This window comes from Setaria italica, chromosome I (genome assembly GCF_000263155.2).
Source record: "Setaria italica strain Yugu1 chromosome I, Setaria_italica_v2.0, whole genome shotgun sequence".
Classification (NCBI taxonomy): Eukaryota; Viridiplantae; Streptophyta; class Magnoliopsida; order Poales; family Poaceae; genus Setaria; species Setaria italica.
Window position 1 is genome coordinate 6,745,248 of NC_028450.1, and position 17,732 is coordinate 6,762,979.

Sequence of the window (17,732 nt, forward strand, 5' to 3'; positions counted from 1 at the left end):
CCTTCCACCACCCTTACTCCCTTGTTCGTTCTTCTGCAGAAACACCAAGCATCCCAGGCAGAATCCTTTTGCAAGGTTACTGCCTTACTGGACAGTGTTGCAGGTCAATAGTTCAAAACACAGCAAACCATCTTACAAACAAACACTGACTGCAGACAAAACAAATGTGTAGATCTGCTTCTGAAATCATAAAAAAATTGAACAGGTCACAGATAAATGAACTATGACACAACATTCAGCTTTACAAACTAAAGACTGCCCAACACGTCAATGCTTTTCAGCACATCTATAGACACTCACAAAGTATATAGACAACTCTGCCGTAGTCTTCCACAAGTGTGACATGACGATTCCAGCTTCAAACATAGAAGCACCACAGACTAGCTGACATATTTCTCCTGTTCGAAGATAAAATGAAATTCAAACAAGGATCATCCTCCCGTGTACAATCATGTTGAGTCAAGTGTTATGCGTCAAAAGTCAGTGGCACGAGACGTTATTTGTTCCGTAACTTAGCCTCTGAAGGTTTGTATCGGACATATCTGTCATCCATCTCTGCGGCCCACCATCATCGCCCATGACATTGTATGCATATGATGAAAGCCCGATGTTCTCACCACATGAGCTCACCTTTCCCAGGTTATATAACTTTTCTGTTCTGGAAAGCACTACAAGGTTGGAGAATGTCGAGAAGCTATTGCCAACAAACACATCTGCTCTCGAGCACACCTCAAAGTCGATGGCAGACTTTATAAGATATGGTTGCCTATCATAGATGTCGGTAACTCCAAGTTTCTTCTTCTCATAAGCAACCATACCCACTCTCCACCCACTGGTTATTGAATCATCTTCAAGAAGGCTGTCAGCTACTGCAAGATAAACAACGACGGGCCGACGTAGATCAGTGATCTGTGAGACCTTATGAATGATCTCTTCTTTACTGCTGCAGATTTCATGTAAATGGGACCGCTGCTCCCACTTCTTGCAATGTATCATCCAATCTTTTTCTATCCTCATGTGAACAGCAACATATGGTACAGGCAGATTCGTTGAGCCATCTCTCCTCTGCTTACTATGAGAAAAACCAGCTTCATGTCTTGCTCTTTGGCCAGCCTCTCTAATCTTGGATATGACCTTAACCACTTCAGTTTCTATCTCAGGAACTAAGACAAGACAATCAAAGATTTTGGCATAGTCTTTGACTGGCCAATGGTCAGGCCACAGAAACGGATGTTTCCCAACGATTTCAATGACTTCAAAGTCGTCTGCCCTGCCCCCTATGAATTGCTGCAGTTGATCCAAGTCTCTCTCCACTGTCCACTTTCTACCACTCCCCTTTTGGAGTTTGAAAGGTTCAGTTCGATTAGAAACTTCTGAATACCGAGCTAACTTTACAAAACCATGACAACGCGCATTGAACTTATTAAAGTCAAACACCTTGTCAAAATTGATAGGCTGCAGCAAGTCAACCTCTTTGTAGAAGAGTGAAGCACTCAGGCTTGGCATGAGAAGAGATCTGTTCAGGAATCTTGCAGTCAAGCACGCTCTGGCGAATGCTATCTTCTGATTGTTCAATCCCCATATAATCTGTGGGACCTCAACAAACTTGTCTCGTCTAATTCCAGGAAGCAAGTCAGGGGATGTTGACTCATAAAATTCTTCCTTCTCAGATGAGTTTATGGCAAAAAATGGAGATAAAATTGCTCTCAATATAATAAGAGCAATCACTATCAGAAGGCCTTTGCAGATGACAGGCCTTGCAGGCAAGCTTAAGAGCTTGAGATGCTTCAGCTCAAGTAGGATGTTCATTGGAACGCTTGTTCAAATCCTTGTCATCACAACGAGTCCTATTATGTCACTACCAACGCCCGTGCTGAACTGATATCAGCAGACTTGATGGTGTTTTTCCATGATCAATTTAGCACATGATCGATCCAAGTGGCTGCAAATACAGAGGAAAAAATAAAGACAATTCAATCATTGCTGTTGTGGATTGACATCTGTGGTACAATTTCATTTTTAAGGTTAAAAACAAGGCTGACACATAGGAGGAAATTTTTCCTCATGGCATTTACTAATGGATATTAGCATGCACAAGAACTCATTAATGCACTTATCACTTATGTAAGCTAACATGGAAACTAAAAAAATTTGGGAAGATATCCCGTTTGAGCCCCTGTGCACGCTCAACAGCCACACTGCATTGAAAAGCAACTGGAGTGATAAATTCCTTCCAATTGCAGATGCATTCACGCTAATTGGACGGGATATTGCAGAAAGGTTCCTACTCGAGTCCAGAACAAACAGTACCAACGCGAAATGGACCACGTCCCCAAAATATAGTTTAGGGGTTTCTTACCAACAGTACAAATTAGCACGGATGGATCCCAAGGGGGCTCGGCGAGGAGGAAGAGCAGGACTCCCCTGCCGTTGCGCGCACCCAACGCGGGTCCTGTCGCTGGCGACAACCTCTCCGCCCCACGGCGAGCTCGCCCGGCCCCAGCGGGGAGAGGCGGAGTGAGTGACCAACGGGTGGCGGAGGAGGCGCCCGATCTAGGTGGGGTGGAGGCGGGTCCGGTGCTCCGCGGCGCGACGGCGGCGGGGGAGAGCCGGCAGCTGTGGAGGAGGCGGAGATCGCAGGCGGTGGGGGTGGGGGCCTTGACGTCGCGTGAGAAGAGAAGACGTGGTCGTGTCGCGCGAATGGGGTGGAATCCTCTTATGAATTCGTGTTTCTGTTGCCGAAGAGAGTGGCCCGGCTGTCGGAGTTAGGGGTGGAATCACTCGCCCAGCCCGCTGGAATTCAGCTCCGATTCAGCGATTCAGTTAAGTAATTCCGTAGGGAAGGAGGGTGGATAGGCAAAGGAGCTTCCTAGTCACACACAAACTTTTTTTTTCGCTGCTAGCGCCTATACGTCTAGCGCCCGAACGTTGGAATTTTCCCATCGGACGCTCCGTTGCAACATCAAAACAAAACATCTGCAACATCAAAAATCTATGATTGTAACATTGAAAAATATACGAAAAAATGATTACGTCGTTCAACTCTAGGATAGAGAATTCACGCCGCAACATGGACATTATGTTTCATGCAACATTCACTGTGAAACATGCAGAAATAATAGTTGCGATATCGATACTTAATTATCGCAACATATATTAAGCCATTCAATTTTTTTAAGATTTCGAACGTAAGTTGTGTAGTATTATCCCTTTTTCTTATCAGTGTCTATCAATCCCAAAAGAAAAATTGACAAGATGTTACAAAAAAAAAAAAAGAAAAATCGATAAGATTTGAAAAAAGTTATGGAAGGGAAGTAACTCTCGTGTTCTATCTGCACCTCAGTTGCAACCCAGCGTCCGATTTGGATATGTGAACGCAACGCACTAAACGACCATTTTAGTTGTTTAACCCTAAATACGGGAGGATCACATATGTAATTTAGGCTAATAATATTTTTTATTTAAAATTTATGCAAAAATTTCATGTGCCAATGCAATTGTTCACGCTGGCATCTTGCCTGTCGTGGTCTCTTAAAAAATAACAGTACATATAGGAGGACCTTAAGATTTCATAGGTTGAAAAAGAAGCGCGTAGCCGTACCGCATAGGCGTAAGGAGAAACACTTGTGTACTCGTAGCAGCCAAGCTAATCTTGCGTTAGGAACGAGACCACTTTGTCCCACGAACAATTATCGCGTTCCAAACAAGATCGCGTAGTCAGATGAAGGATCCTAGAAACTGCCCTTTGCCCTTATCCAGTTGCTTATAGTAGTTGCATGTTGGACCAGACCAACTTACTTCTTTTCTTAAGCAATCGGACCAGATCAACCATTGAATCCGTCATAAACGAAAATCATAGATCAGTTAGGGGCCATTCGGATTGTCCAAAAGCTTCATTGCACCTCCAGGAAACTCATTGCAAATCTCCTACATATTTGTGTTCTGATGGTAATCCAAAGGAAAGTCCAATAAACCAAAACAAATTCCCTATGCAAAAAAGGTTTCACTGTACCTTGGAATCATGTGAGGACAGGGACCATGTACAACTGAAGAAATGAAGCTATTTGCAGAACATCAGAATGCATTTTAACAGCGAAAACTGGAGTTTATTACGAGGAAAAGAAGCTATGATGCTTTACATATCAACAAAATAATTTGTGTACAGAACAGTGGCCGATTACACTTTTCGCAACAAATTACTTCAATTACATGATGGAGTGTAGAGTGTAGTTTTGATCACTGAGGATCCGACCCTACATGTCATCTGCAGCAGGCGAAGAGGAGCTCCTTTGCAGTCCACGTCACTTCTGCAAGATCTTGCAATGACTCGATTGTGTCTTTCTTCAGTGGGAAAACCTTCTCCATGCATTCTGTCAGATTACAAAAGTTGGCTTAAAATGATTCAGCTAGCAGAAAGATCGCAAATATTTTTAAAAAAACACAGAAAGATTGCAAATATTTTCCTAAAAGGCAGAAAGATTGCAAATGCAATACTTATTAAAAAAGGGCATTGCTAATTTTGCAAATGTACCTGGATGTCTCACAACATTCAGCAGTGACAGTGAAGCAAGCACCCTCTCCTCCAAAACTCTGTCATAGCTTAAGCTATCTAAAAGGTTCGGTGCAAGAACGGAGCATGCTAGAGGCTGGAAATCGTTGCATCCACCCAGTGGTGACAGGGAGCTGCTCATCCATGTTACGGTGATGAGGCAGGACCGACTTAGACTTGGTATTCCATCAGATATGCAGTTTGACAGTGCCGCGAGGAACCTTTTGCCCCCGCTGTTTAGTAACATTAAGGCAAGTTTCTTCAGCCGTTCTTCAACCACCTTTTCTTCTTCCTGGCCATTAGCACAAATACAATGGTTAAAAAAAGCAAACAGAAACTGATTTACAACCAAAATGTAAGGTAATCCAAAAACATAGTTTTCAGATATTTGAACGTACTGCTCGAACACTCTTATCTTTGAATATCTCCGTTCTCCTAAAGGATTCAGAGAGGGAATCGTCTAGGCCTGCTCTCTTTAGTAGCCATGCTTCTGCTATGGGTTCTCCTGAAGATGAAAACCGCCCGGCCAAGATTAAAAGAGCACGAGCACATTGTTCTTGGACCTTTTTGCTCCGTGAACTGCTCTCCAAAGCAGATATCATGGCATCAATCGCCTCCTCTCTGTATACGCTGTACTGCAAAGGATCACCCTGCAAGAAAACTACTGTATGGGGACCGCACAAATACCAATAGCATGCCTGAGCAAAGGAAGAAAAGGTTCATCTCGAGATGGTACCAGGAGATCAAGCTGGAGTAGCAGGACAGCTGCTAGTGGATGTTGGACAAGAGGAGCCTGCTGGAGATAGACCAGCAGAATATGCATTGTATTCAAGCAGCCACTATTTTTCAGCTCCTTGAGGAACTCCACGATTTTGGTTGTTCTGTTTGAAGAAGGAAGAAATAGTTCAATATCAGGGATATTCTAGAGATACGTTTCTTTTCAGAATATTATGTTACTGACAATGTAGAAGTATTTCACCTATTAAGGCAGACCAGTTCACTAATAAAATTAAGGGCTGCAGCACTAGCCTTCTTCTGATTTCCAACAAGAAGTTGAACAATCGGTTCCTTCTTCAGATTATCAGCTAAGTAGTGTCTACAACTGCCGTCAGCTTGAATACATGTGGTCAAGAGAGCAATGCAGTGTCTGCTCTCACGGGCATCACCAGCTTCAAGTCTGCTAATAAGGAGGTCCAAACCACCTAAAGCAATCATCTGCTTTGCATTCTCAATGTTTCTGTCAACATCAAACCCCATAAGGAGCTGATCTAGGAAATAGAACGCAGCAACTTTTGGTGCGCATTTTACAGAAGACAGAGATTGCACCTCGTCACCACACTCCAATATGTGCAGTACCAGAGGTATCCAGTCCAATGATAGCATCTGCTTAGCTTTAGGCTTCATCATATAAAGCAATATAGCTGCCTTCAGGAACAACTCGTTGCTTCTCAGAAGCCTTAAGAAAACCTCAAGCTGTGGATCTGCATTAAGCACAAGCTGTCTAATCACCTCATTCCCCAACACTAACTTTCCCATTATCAAGATAGCTGACTCCAGTACAGCATCATCTTTGGAGGTGAATGTAACCTCGAGAAGCCCTTGAATAAAAGAGGCACATGACAGCAAGTTTACAAGATTAGGGTCCCCTTGCAAGGTTGAACATGCTCTGGCAACTTCATGCACAGCATCCTCGCACTGCCTAAGGCTGTCTGAATTGGATACCATGGAAATTGCTCGTTCCAGAGTCATTGTTAACTCACTGTTGTATAGCTCTTTCTCGACAGACAGAACTTCCTTCTTTGCTATCTTAGGATGATTGATAACTTTCCTACTTATATCACCTTGACAGGAGAATAGTCGAAAAGGGTATGATTTCCGTTGTGTAGGTGCTGTTTCTGGAATAGCGCCTTCTTTCTGAGAGCGGTAATGCTTTTCTTGGAGCCCCATTTTACTCTGTCTACTCAAAACAGGCTTAAGTTAAATAACTTCAAAGGTATATGAAGGACGAAACAATTCATACTCCGTGACAAAAAAAAAAGGGAACTTTAGCAGGCTGAAAAAATAAATGTCCTGGATGATAGAAAAACCATAGGAGACGATTTATTTTTTGAAAATAATGGGAGACGATTTACAAAACTTCCATTTACAGCGTATGCCTGGTGCAATTGCTGCAAAAGAGGATTAACAACAAGAATATACTTGTTTTGCTAGTGTGGCTCTATCAATATTAGAAATCATATACCCCTCCGTCCCAAATTGTAGATCGTTTTGGCATATCTAGATTCATAGGTTTTGCTATGTATCTAGATATAGTGTATATCTAGACGAATAGTAAAAGCTATGAACCTAGAAATGCTAAAACGACCTACAATTTGGGACGGAGAGAGTATTAGTAAACTATGACAGTTAGCAACATAATAAAAGAATAAAGTGAATAATAAGATTAGATGAACAGAAATGGGTAGAAAATCTGCTAATCAGCCACCAAGAGAAGTAACCAAAATTTGGAGAACACTATGACGGTATCATCATTTTTATTTTTTTTAATAGCATATGCAAATCCCAAATCAAGATTGGATTTTGATGACTATCCGTGAAATCAAATGAGGCACAAAGGACACACTGTTCTTCAGTTCAGTAGAAACTTTTTTAACAGAACAGTTCAGTGGATACTAAAAATAGGACTGTGGTCCCTTGCCTACGACCATAAACAACTAGGAATCAGCCAAAATTTCCGGCCCCACGGCTTAGAAAACAAATATGATACTGTACTGGGATCAAATAGCTGTCTCATTGGCGCATCTTTAATTTTCAGAACTGCAATCAGTGACCACAATTGCTCACTTGTCTAAAAGATGCCAACACTAATTTGACACGCCAACAAACACAGATTACTTATAATCTAGTCTAGAGAAGTTAAAGGAGCTGTTGACTCACATGAGCAAGCTTCTCCATCTTCAAGCTCACTGAATTATCATTCAATCCCACATCCAAATCCAAATCCAAAACCAATTCAGTCTCATCGTCTAGCTTTGCATCTTTGACATCTTCCAGCTCAAATGCCGTACCAAAAACAGCATTGTACCTGAAAAAGAACAGATAGCTTTTTTAAAAAAGAGTAACTTTTTTAAAAAAGAATCCTATACCAACTGTATGGAGATAAACTCCATGCAAACTTCTTCCAAATGCAATCAAAATCTGTTGCAAAGTTCACCCACAGGTTTCTATTGATGGAGCTCCTGCGCACCGAAGCCGAATGCTTCTCGCAGGCGTCGAAGTTTCCGGGCATCGAAGGCAACGGCACAGAGGGGACCGGAGGCTCGCTGCCCCCTGACTTGAGCCACTCCTTGTAGTACATCGCGAACTGAGCCGTGCCACTGTCCATGTTATCGTTGTACAACCTCTGCAGGCTCTTCATCCTCCTGCAACGGTCGTCGGCGTCCCATCCAGCGACGAGCTCGACCTCGTTCGTGAACCAGACCTTGAGGTGGAGCAGGTGGGGCAGGAAGACGCGGTCCCAGAGGTCCGGGAGCAGGTCCCGGCGCGCGAGGCCCGGCGCGTCGGCGAACACCTGGAGCAGGTGACGCGCGGCGACGCGGTCGTTGCGCTCCATCCGGTAGACGACGGAGAGGTAGAGCTGCGCGCACGCGGCGAGGTGGGAGTTGGGCACCCCGCAGGTGGTGGTGCTGCCGCGTCCTCCCGCGGCGGCGGCGGCGGTGGCGGTGGCGGCGCCGGGGCGCGGCGAGTGGAGCGAGGCGACGACGCTGAGGAGGCGGATGGAGTTGCGGAGGGAGCGGATCTTGGCGTCGCGCGGGGCGGCGCCGTCGGCGGCGAGGCGCTCGATGCTCTCGATGCCCAGCTCGAGGTTGGCCAGCACGGCGCGCCCCGCCGCCGCGTCCTCCGCGGCGGCGGCGGCGGTCGAGGCGGGCGCGAGGCACGCGGCGCACTTCTCCCGGAGCCCGCTCCGCAACTCGGCGTCCTTTAGGAACCTCCCCACGTATGCGGACAGCACCGCGACCACCGCGCCGACCGCGCCATCGTCGTCGTCGTCGTCGGCGGCGGCGGCCTCCCATCCCTCTTTCTTCCCTTTCATGTCCAGTGGCGTCCGCGGCGGAGGCGACGCGTGCCTGCACGACCTGGACCTCGACGCCGCCCCGCGCCGCGGCGAGCGGGAAGCGCGCCGCGGGAACGGCCGCGCGGCGGCGCCGCCGCCGCCGTCGTCCTCATCCGCGATGCGCTCCCGCGCGAGCAGGTCGCGGAGGGACGACGGCGTCGGCGTGGTCGGCGGTGGTGGCGTCATCATGGCGCTTGGGCGCTTGCTGTCCGGAGCATCCGCGCCGCGCAATCGCGTCTGCGCTTGAAGGGGGCGCCTCAGCTGAGCTCGTGGGTTGGGTGACGAGTAGTAAATGGGAGGGAGGCCGGAGGCCGCTGGCGCAGTTAAAGAGTGGGCCCGCCGCTGACGCCTGGACCCCACCGGCCCACGTACCCGTGCATGCAGCGGTGCACGGCAACGCGTTCCGTTTTTTTTTTTTTGCCTCGTGCTCGTCCTTATTACCCAGTGGCAATAGTGAAGCGTGCGACGTGAACAGTGAATCCGGGTGTGGTGTTAGTGTGTGTGTTTTAACTGTTGCAACTCTTTTGTTTGCATGTTGCAATAAGCTCGAGTTCTACGGGGACCAGCTCATTGTTCGTGGCCAGCACTAGCAGGGACCAGAAATAAAATGGTTTGCGTTTGAAATAGATCTTGATGCACCGTGCACTCTACAAGCTGCTTTTTTACATCTTGCATTGCTTGGAATACGTGAGACACGAGCGCGAGATCTCCCTTTAGCAAACGCATCACGAAACGAGCAAGAGGACAACTAGGGTCTACTCGTTCACTTCTCGGCAGAGCCTGGCTCACACGAGGGAACCAGGTCACGTTTGGCCAGGCTTGGCGCATGCAAGACAGAAGACAGGTCTGATTGGTTAGCTGGTTCATTCCAGCCAGGTCAAACCAAGAAAACGATTGGTTGGCTAGATGCACGAGTCCGTCGAGCCATCATTTACATGCGCATGTGCGCTCCCTGCATGCTGACTTGCATCAGCCGAGCCTGGCTCGCGAGAAACGCCCGATTCCTACGTTTCCCGCAGGCCTAGCTCGAGCTGTACACGGATGCATGATCGGAGCCTGGCCCAAGCGCTTGTCCAAGTAATCAATCAAAACAAGGTGGCATCCCGAGAGCCTAGACGGGGGTATGCAACCAACCAATCAGATCCTAAGGGTAGTTTGGTGGAGCTCCCATCGCTTGCGGCTCCACCTGACACACAACTATTCATGTACTATAGATACACTATTCACGGGGGGTGGTTTTCTCTCCTCCTCCTCCCCCTCACATACCAGTAAGGAGCCGGTGGAGCCACACATTTTAGCTCCACTGGCTCCAGCTACTCTGACACCCCTGCCACGCATAGTGTAGGAGCCAGAGCTAGATGGAGTAGCACCAAACGAGCCCTAAGCCGAGTATATTTGTCCTTGCGGCGTCGATGCTTGAGCAATGGCCTCACACTTAGGAAATTGAAATAAGCTCAGTGATGTTATTCATAATCGTATAAAATATAATTGTAGAGCTTTCTGAAAGAACCATCTTAATTTAGATTTGAAACGACATCAACCACTCCTCTCATTATTTCCTCTACATTGTTTTTTTCCCTCCATCTGAAGACGTGAAACCTCAACCTCGACAGCATCCCATTTCCACTCTAGCCACCGAACACCGATAGTCCTCCAATCCACCCTGAATGTCGAATTTCTCGCAGCTATTGGCAGATCTAGCTAGGAGAGGCTCATCTTCCTCACTATTATATTCCTCCTCCCCTTTCCTTCCTCCTTTTCTTCTTCCTTCACTCTATTTTCTTCTTCCTGTCATTCATCCATCGCTACAAACTATAGGAGGGGCTAAGAGGAGCTCCATTGCATCCAATATTGTAGGATAAGCTTGTGCTCCGGCCACCCTACTACTAGATCCGCCCCTACTTGTCGCTGCCCCACTTACCATCTGTCTCCTTCGTTGGAATAATATACCTCTCCTAGAGGCATCTTTCCCACCCATCCCTTCCTCCCTCCCTCCCCCTAAGCACAACCACCACCTATCTAGCCCCAAAACTCCAAGGCCGTCAAGGCTCCCTCACCCCTCTCATCACCCGATCCCTTCCCTCAGCAACCAGTAGTAGCATACACGTACCGTAGCAGTGAAAACAATTGAGCAGCAAATGTGACGAAAAATAAGAAAAAAATGCAACCACAACACCTAAAAATTCAGGGCTGTCACACTTCCACTCCTAGAACTTTTTTATATTTTCAAACACCTCCTTCTTTGTGTTGACCATGCACATTGGACTTGCATAGGTCGCCCAGAAGGCAACCCAGCTCCGTTGCATCTTCCAATTGTACTGCACGACTCGTGTCGGGCCGCACACATATCCCCGAATCCTTCGTGTCCTTACATGCTATCACTTGATCAGATCAAGAACCACACGGCATGTTATACCACCACGGGCGTCCTTGGATAAGAGGAGAGACATGGTGGAGTTTGCACGCTGACATGGAAGATCCTTACAAGTTATGTAGGCGATCGATCAAAGGCAGCCAGTGGAAATATAAAAACAAATGAGACCTGCGGCAGAGGCCTGAAATTGTTTCGCAAGTGGTCTTTTACAATTTTCCATGTCGTCGCACGTCCTTGGCAACATCTGAAGCGCAACTTGAACAAACGCCACGGCACCTAGTGACACGGATCCCTCCCAAAAGATTCAATTCAAACGCAGACGAGACGCACACGCATCCATGCACGATGCATGTACGATCCTACGTACGTGCCGAGAGTAAACAATGCACGTACGTTCATGCTATAAGGCATGCATGATCTAGTAGTGCCAAATGATACGCCACGCAAACGACATGCGTGTGTGAGGGGGTGGTTGCTGGTCGTTCCCGTCATCACCGCAAGTTATTAACAAAGAATATAATTAATGCTACGCGTCGAGTTCGTCCTCCTGCGAAGTGAAGCTATGGCGATGGGGTTGCTAGCTCGAGACAAGCAGGAACAAGACAAGGCTCTCTTTGCGTTGCAAACCAATGTGCCGGCCTAGCTGCTGCATACTCTGATCAGCATGCATGTGCTGAGGCTATTGCTCGCTGCTAGCTGCTGAGACAGTTTGAGCTGCTGCTGGACTCGAAGGCATGTTGCTATATGTTTGTTCAGAGCGTACGTTCAAAGAGATTTGTCCGGTTGCTTGGCTGAGAACTGAGATCAGGATTATTCAGGCACCAGCTTGCTAGGGCTGCAATGCGAGGCAGATCGATCCAACAAGAGGAGGACACCTCGATCAGGTCCCAGGCTTAACCCTTTTTTTTTTTCTCGCTCATGTATGTCTCTAGCTTGCAAGTGAGAGTATCAAGTAGTGTCCATCACACAGTATGTGCAAATGTGCATGGGCTCACTTTGTTGGCCATGTGCTTTTACAGGGAAAGGCATGCTTTTGCTTGCTCCGTCGACCGTCGTGTTGGATTCAAACATTTCGAAAGCGAAGGCCTGGACATGGTGCAAACTGAATGCGACCCGTTTTGCTCATGAATGGTGATGAGGGTGGTGTTGGATCGATAGTTCGATACGAATACGATTCATGGCGACGCAAGATTATTATTTGCAAGTTGGCGAGGAAACGGCATGGGGTCTATCCCGCGGCGGACGGATCGGGAGGGCCTTTTCACCGCCTCAGGTTTTGGCCGGGGACGCGCGTGGCAAGCCGCCACCGCCCCCGCGTACCCCGTGACCCTGCTGCAGCCACTACCACTGCCACTGCACCCGATCGAAGGCTATGACTATAAACTATGCGACCATTTGATGACCCAACAGGGTTAGGTTAACACTGGTCGCCTCATCAAGTCATGGGCTTAATGGTACTGTGTCAGCTGTAGAAATGAAGACCGTACCAGACCAGACCAGGTTTATGCTGTCACAGTAACATGCGCGCGATGCAAAATGCGGCCATGCGTTTCGTTCCCCAGGGTGGGGGTGTGACCATCTCGCAGCACGACGCCGTGCATGGACCGCCGCGGCACGTACAGCTCGGTCGTCGACTCGTCGTCCGGGGGGTGGTGGTGAGGAATTTGGGGTGGGTCGGCCGGTGTCCCTCCATACCAGGCACGTCGTCTCGGGCGTGTTTTGTCGCGAGCGGCCGGCGGTGGCCCTGCGGCCTCGCCTGTCCCGTCGCCTGATTTGATCTGAAGGTGTCAGATCCTGTTCCGGCCGCTGCCGCTACCTGCCTGCGCGTCCACTTCTCGCATCCGGCATCCCTCCATCCCCATGATTGCCATCCGGGTGGGTCGAGATGAGCCCGTGGTTTTAAGCTTCCAGCCGCCCAGGCCACCAGGGGCCACTGCGGATGCCGCGGAGGGTCAGGGGGTGCCAGGCCCCCCCGTGCCCCCCCCCCTCCCTCCGTCACTGCTTCCAGGCTTCCATCACGCCACTGCTTGGCAAAAGTAAGAACTGGAAATTTTTTTAAATAAAGCAGAAGCACTACTAATTCATTCATTTAAGGAGGTAGAGGTTTATGATTACATATGGTTCGATATTACATAGGATAAATAGTTCTCTCAGCTTACTCATAATTAAAATTAAGATAGATACACTACCCAACATAGGTTCCCGCATGCTTTCTGGCGCAGCTTCACATCATCTTAGATCATGTCGAAAATTTACACTGGCCGTAGAGATTTTCCTTCAAAAATTCGTCGGTTGCGCTTCTTCCATATATTCCAAGCAGTAAGGATGAGGTACGCTGCTACCGATCGGTCTTGCTTCGTGTTGAACGCCGCCAGTGATCTCCTCCACCATCATTCGACATCTATATCTCCATCTTCCGGTATGTTGATTATGCCCCAGTCCAGTTAGGCACTAGCATTTATACCTCTTTGTCGTAGGTGCATTGGAGGCATAGATGCACTGCTGTTTCTGTTGCCTGATCACATAATGCGCATTCTGTTTCACATTCCTAATTTCGAGCTAACATCTGATCAGCTGTTAAAAACTTGCTTCGTATCAACAACCACACGAAGAACAACCACACGAAGAACTTATGTTTGGCTTCAGCACGAGCTTCCTAGAACTGGAATTTGGATAGAGTAGATTCTCTCGATCGCTCGGTAAAACATCGCCCGTCGATAATCTATCTCGCCGCGGACCGCGGCGAGGCGGTGTTTCAGGCCGGCAGGGATGCAGGATGCACGCCGTTGGCCGTCTAATGGTGTGGCGTACATCGAGCAGGAATGATCCTCGGCGGAGCGGGGGGGTCCGGCGGCCGGCCGGCCGGGCAGTGCCTTTACGCCGGCCTTGAAGGCCCCAGCTACCGTGGGCGACCGGGCGGATCGGAGGACGGGCGGGCGCAGCGCAGGCCTACCACCCCACCAGGCACCAGCAGGGGCTGTGGGCGTCGTCGTCACGCGGTGTTATTGCAGGCGATGATGCGCGCGGCGCTGCAGGTAGATTCGCAGTACATGGCATACTGGCATGGCATGTGTTCTAATCTGGACCCCCTGAAGGCTGCAGCCTGCTTGCCCCTCTGTCTCTCTCGCCATGCGTGACGTGACGTGAAGTTTCCTGCGACCAGAGCGGAGCGCCACCAGGGCACTGTGATCCTGTGAGCCAACATCTCCTTCCCTGTGCAAGCTGCAGGAGCCAGCAGCACGCAGACGCTGGCACGCTGCTGGGCTGCTGCTTGCTACTCGACGAAGCCGCATGGGCAATCGAGGGTGGGTCGGGCGCCGCCGGGAGCGGACACGAGGCTCGTCAGGCACTCAGGCCGTGTGTGTGCAGTGTGGCGCAGCGGCGGATTTTTTTTTATTTTTAACCCTTTTTTTTCTTTATTTTTAAAAATAACCTCAGCGGGGGTTTATTTGCGCGGCCTAACCCTTTTGGCCGCGCCAGACCGCCTGGCGCGGCAGGAAGATGCTGCCGCGCCACATGCACTGGCGCGGCAGACCCCTGCCACGCTGGCGCCGCGGGTCAGCGGCGACCCGCGGCGCCAGGCGGGCGCTGACGTGGGCCGCGCTTTCGCCGCGCCGGCCCGCCTGGCGCGGCAGCTGCCGCGCCAGGCCGCCTGGCGCGTCAGGGCCAACACTTAGGCCCCGCGCCGGCTCCCTTCCTCCTCCCTAACACCACACAGCAGCACGTTGCAGCGCCGGCCCCCGCCACCCCACCCCCAAATCCACCAAAAATCCGGCGATTTTGGTAGGGGAAAGTAGTGGGAATCGATCCCTGCTTCGTGTGGAAGGTATTCCCCTACTTATTCTCGTGTTTTACCGTTGCATTTGGTAGATCGGAGGATGTTTAGGTGACTTAGGGTTAGGTTAGTGATTTGAAATTTCAATGAAATGCAATGATGTTTTGTGTTAGATGATACGTAGTTCATACGCAATTGAGTCTCTGCCCGCGATATTGACGTGTAGAACTTGTTGAATGCTTCGATTTAGGTATATATTCATCCAATTGTGTGGTTTACATGACATGTATTTTTTCTATATGTTCAATTAATTAGTCTCATTTTTGTTTCAGTGTTTGTATTTTGTAGATCGAGTGTTTACATTTTATCAAAATGATGTATATAGCTAGTATGGATTACGTGTGTAAAGTTTATTTGTGTATTAAATTTGTTGCACTTGATTTACAGGTGAGATGGCGTCGTTTGGTTCTGAATACAAACGGCGTAGGTGGTATGTGCGTTATGTGGGCGAGTCCAATGTTGCTGGTCCCGTACCTCCTGCTCTTCCGGTACCACTTTGTAGATGTGGCGCGCAAGCAGAGGTGAAACAATCAAGGCATCCAAAGACAGCCGGAAGAGCCTTCTATGTATGCAAATGGATTTTTGATCCATTGCCTGCCGCACCTTGCGATTTCTTTCAGTGGATCGATGGACCCGACAAATATGATCCTAGGATCCGCCTATTCCCATATCATAGCACAGAGCTTAAACCATACCATAAGTTTAGGCGTTGGGTTCCTCCTCCACCAAACCCACCTAGGATGACCGATGAGGAGAAGCAGGAGGCTGCTTGTAGGCGTGTGAGGGATCCTCCCATGTGCAAGTGTGGTGTTCCTGCTAAGCAGGAGGCTGCTGTAGGCGTGTGAGGGATCCTCCCATGTGCAAGTGTGGTGTTCCTGCTAAGCTTATGCGTCCTAACTTAGGGGATCCACCTAAGTTTACTCCATTCTTTCGATGCTCCCTAAAGACTCATGTAAGTATATTACAAGAATATTAGTATGTCGTTGGTAGTTGGAGAAGCGTTTTGTAGTTACTTTACATCTGAGTAGTTCACGTCATGGGTTTTTTGCAGGATGGGTGGCCGTTGTGTGATTTCAATGAGTATATATACGGCCCAATGGCAATGTGGCCAACAGAGGAGGAAGTGCGGGAGTTTGAAAGTGAAAATGCACCGTGGCCGTGTGTGTCCTCTCCTAGTGATAGATGCAAGTGTGGTATATTGGCAACAGAAGGTGTGGTGCCTTCTGAACTTGGATATGGTTCGTTCTGTGGAAATGCACATGGCGATTACTGGGTTAGTAAATACTCGTCTCTTATGTTTTATGAAGGTTGTAACTTGGTTCAAATTTGTAAGAATAATGAATTGTTGTTGCAGGAGGGAAGGACATGTGATTGGGAAGATTTTTGTGGTCGATATGATTTGTTATTAAAGTTGGGAAATACATCGGAACCATGGAAGTTAAGGAAAGAACAAGAAATTAAAGAAAAGATTAGGAAAAAGTATGATGTGCCTATTCCTGACGACGACTTGCTTTGGGGAAAAATATATCAAGATATGGTGCATGAGACTGGAGTGAAACCTAATGGATTTTATGCAAGGGAAACTATTATTAAGTATTGGAGGCAAAATAGATCCAAGTATCCACGACCTCTAACTGAAAATGAGAAGAGAGAAAATAGGAGGAAGTTGCAGGAGGAGAGGGACTTGGAGAAACAAAGGTTGATGGAGGAAAGAGATCGCTTAGGTTATGTGGTTGATCCGAATGTGAAATACCCTGAGGGTTCATGGGAACAATATTTGCAACAAAAAGCGGCAAGAAAAAGAAGGCTTGAAATGGAAGAGTTACAACAACAAGCGGAAGAGGCACAGATGGAGACGATGAAGGCTCTTGTTGCCGATTTACCTGTTGGTAAGATTAATGTCGATAAGAAAGGCAAGGGAGTTGTTGTTGCCGGAGATGTTGATGATGATGATGATGACGACGAGTTACTATATGAAGGTGACTCGGACTAGATGAACGTGTTCATGTAGCTGGATCATGTTTCTCTGTAGCTGTGAAAACAATGTAGAACATTATGTTAATGTTTATTCTGGGAACTACAGTTAGTTGTCAAAAACTATTTTCATTTCCGAGAGAACTATGTTCAGACGCATCAAGTTTGTCGTGACATGACTGGCTTCTTGTGGTTTTGGCGTGCTGTTTTCCTAAACTCCTGTCCACGGATCACCGTAGTCAATCTCCATGCATCTTCCCGACCCGGAAGGAATAAGGTATAGGAAAGAAGGCAATTCTTTCTTTTTTTTCATTTTTGATCTATAAATTGAGTTGTTAATGAATCCGCTTCATTCGCCGACTCTATTTCATTCGCTGAATATATATGATATTTCTTTTCTTTGAAACACAAATTCTATAACAAGGTTTGAGACCTTGTGTTTGTATCTATTTATCTTTTTTATACTAGTGGAATTTCATTGTATTGGGTTCTTTCTTAGATCTAAATGGAGTGGAATAGCCAAATAAAAAAAAGGCCTTTCATATAAAAATGTAAGAATATTATGCTTTAGATAAATACTCGAAAATCTACTGAAATCTAGTGAAACAGTAGGTCGTGTCTTGCCGCGCCAGGCCTCCTGGCGCGGCAGGGCTGAGCTGCCGCGCCAAACGCAACCTACTTTCAGTAGGTTGCGCCGGGGGCGGGCCTTGCCGCGCCAGGCGGCCTGGCGCGGCAGGGCTGAGCTGCCGTGCCAAACGCAACCTACTTTCAGTAGGTTGCGCCCGGGGGCCGGCCTTGCCGCGCCAGGCGGCCTGGCGCGGCAAGGCCCGCCCCCGGCGCAACCTACTGAAAGTAGGTTGCGTTTGGCGCGGCAGCTCAGCCCTGC

At 48.2% G+C, this 17,732-nt stretch overlaps 2 protein-coding genes across 2 annotated transcripts; both read right to left on the reverse strand.

The window, feature by feature from the left end:
• Window positions 1-112: 112 nt before the first annotated feature.
• LOC101761392 lies at window positions 113-2,724 on the reverse strand. The gene is made up of 2 exons (XM_004951724.3): window positions 2,360-2,724; window positions 113-1,942 (listed from the first exon to the last, which is right to left on the reverse strand). The coding sequence occupies exon 2, from the start codon at window positions 1,807-1,809 to the stop codon at window positions 481-483; it is 1,329 nt and encodes a 442-aa protein (XP_004951781.1). The 5' UTR covers window positions 1,810-1,942; window positions 2,360-2,724; the 3' UTR covers window positions 113-480.
• Window positions 2,725-4,047: 1,323 nt separating this feature from the next.
• Window positions 4,048-8,923, reverse strand: LOC101761785 (putative E3 ubiquitin-protein ligase LIN-1). The gene is made up of 7 exons (XM_004951725.3): window positions 7,768-8,923; window positions 7,487-7,634; window positions 5,529-6,502; window positions 5,286-5,430; window positions 4,948-5,199; window positions 4,532-4,841; window positions 4,048-4,370 (listed from the first exon to the last, which is right to left on the reverse strand). Exons 1-7 carry the CDS (start codon window positions 8,850-8,852, stop codon window positions 4,261-4,263), a joined length of 3,024 nt encoding a protein of 1,007 aa, XP_004951782.2. The 5' UTR covers window positions 8,853-8,923; the 3' UTR covers window positions 4,048-4,260.
• Window positions 8,924-17,732: the final 8,809 nt, after the last annotated feature.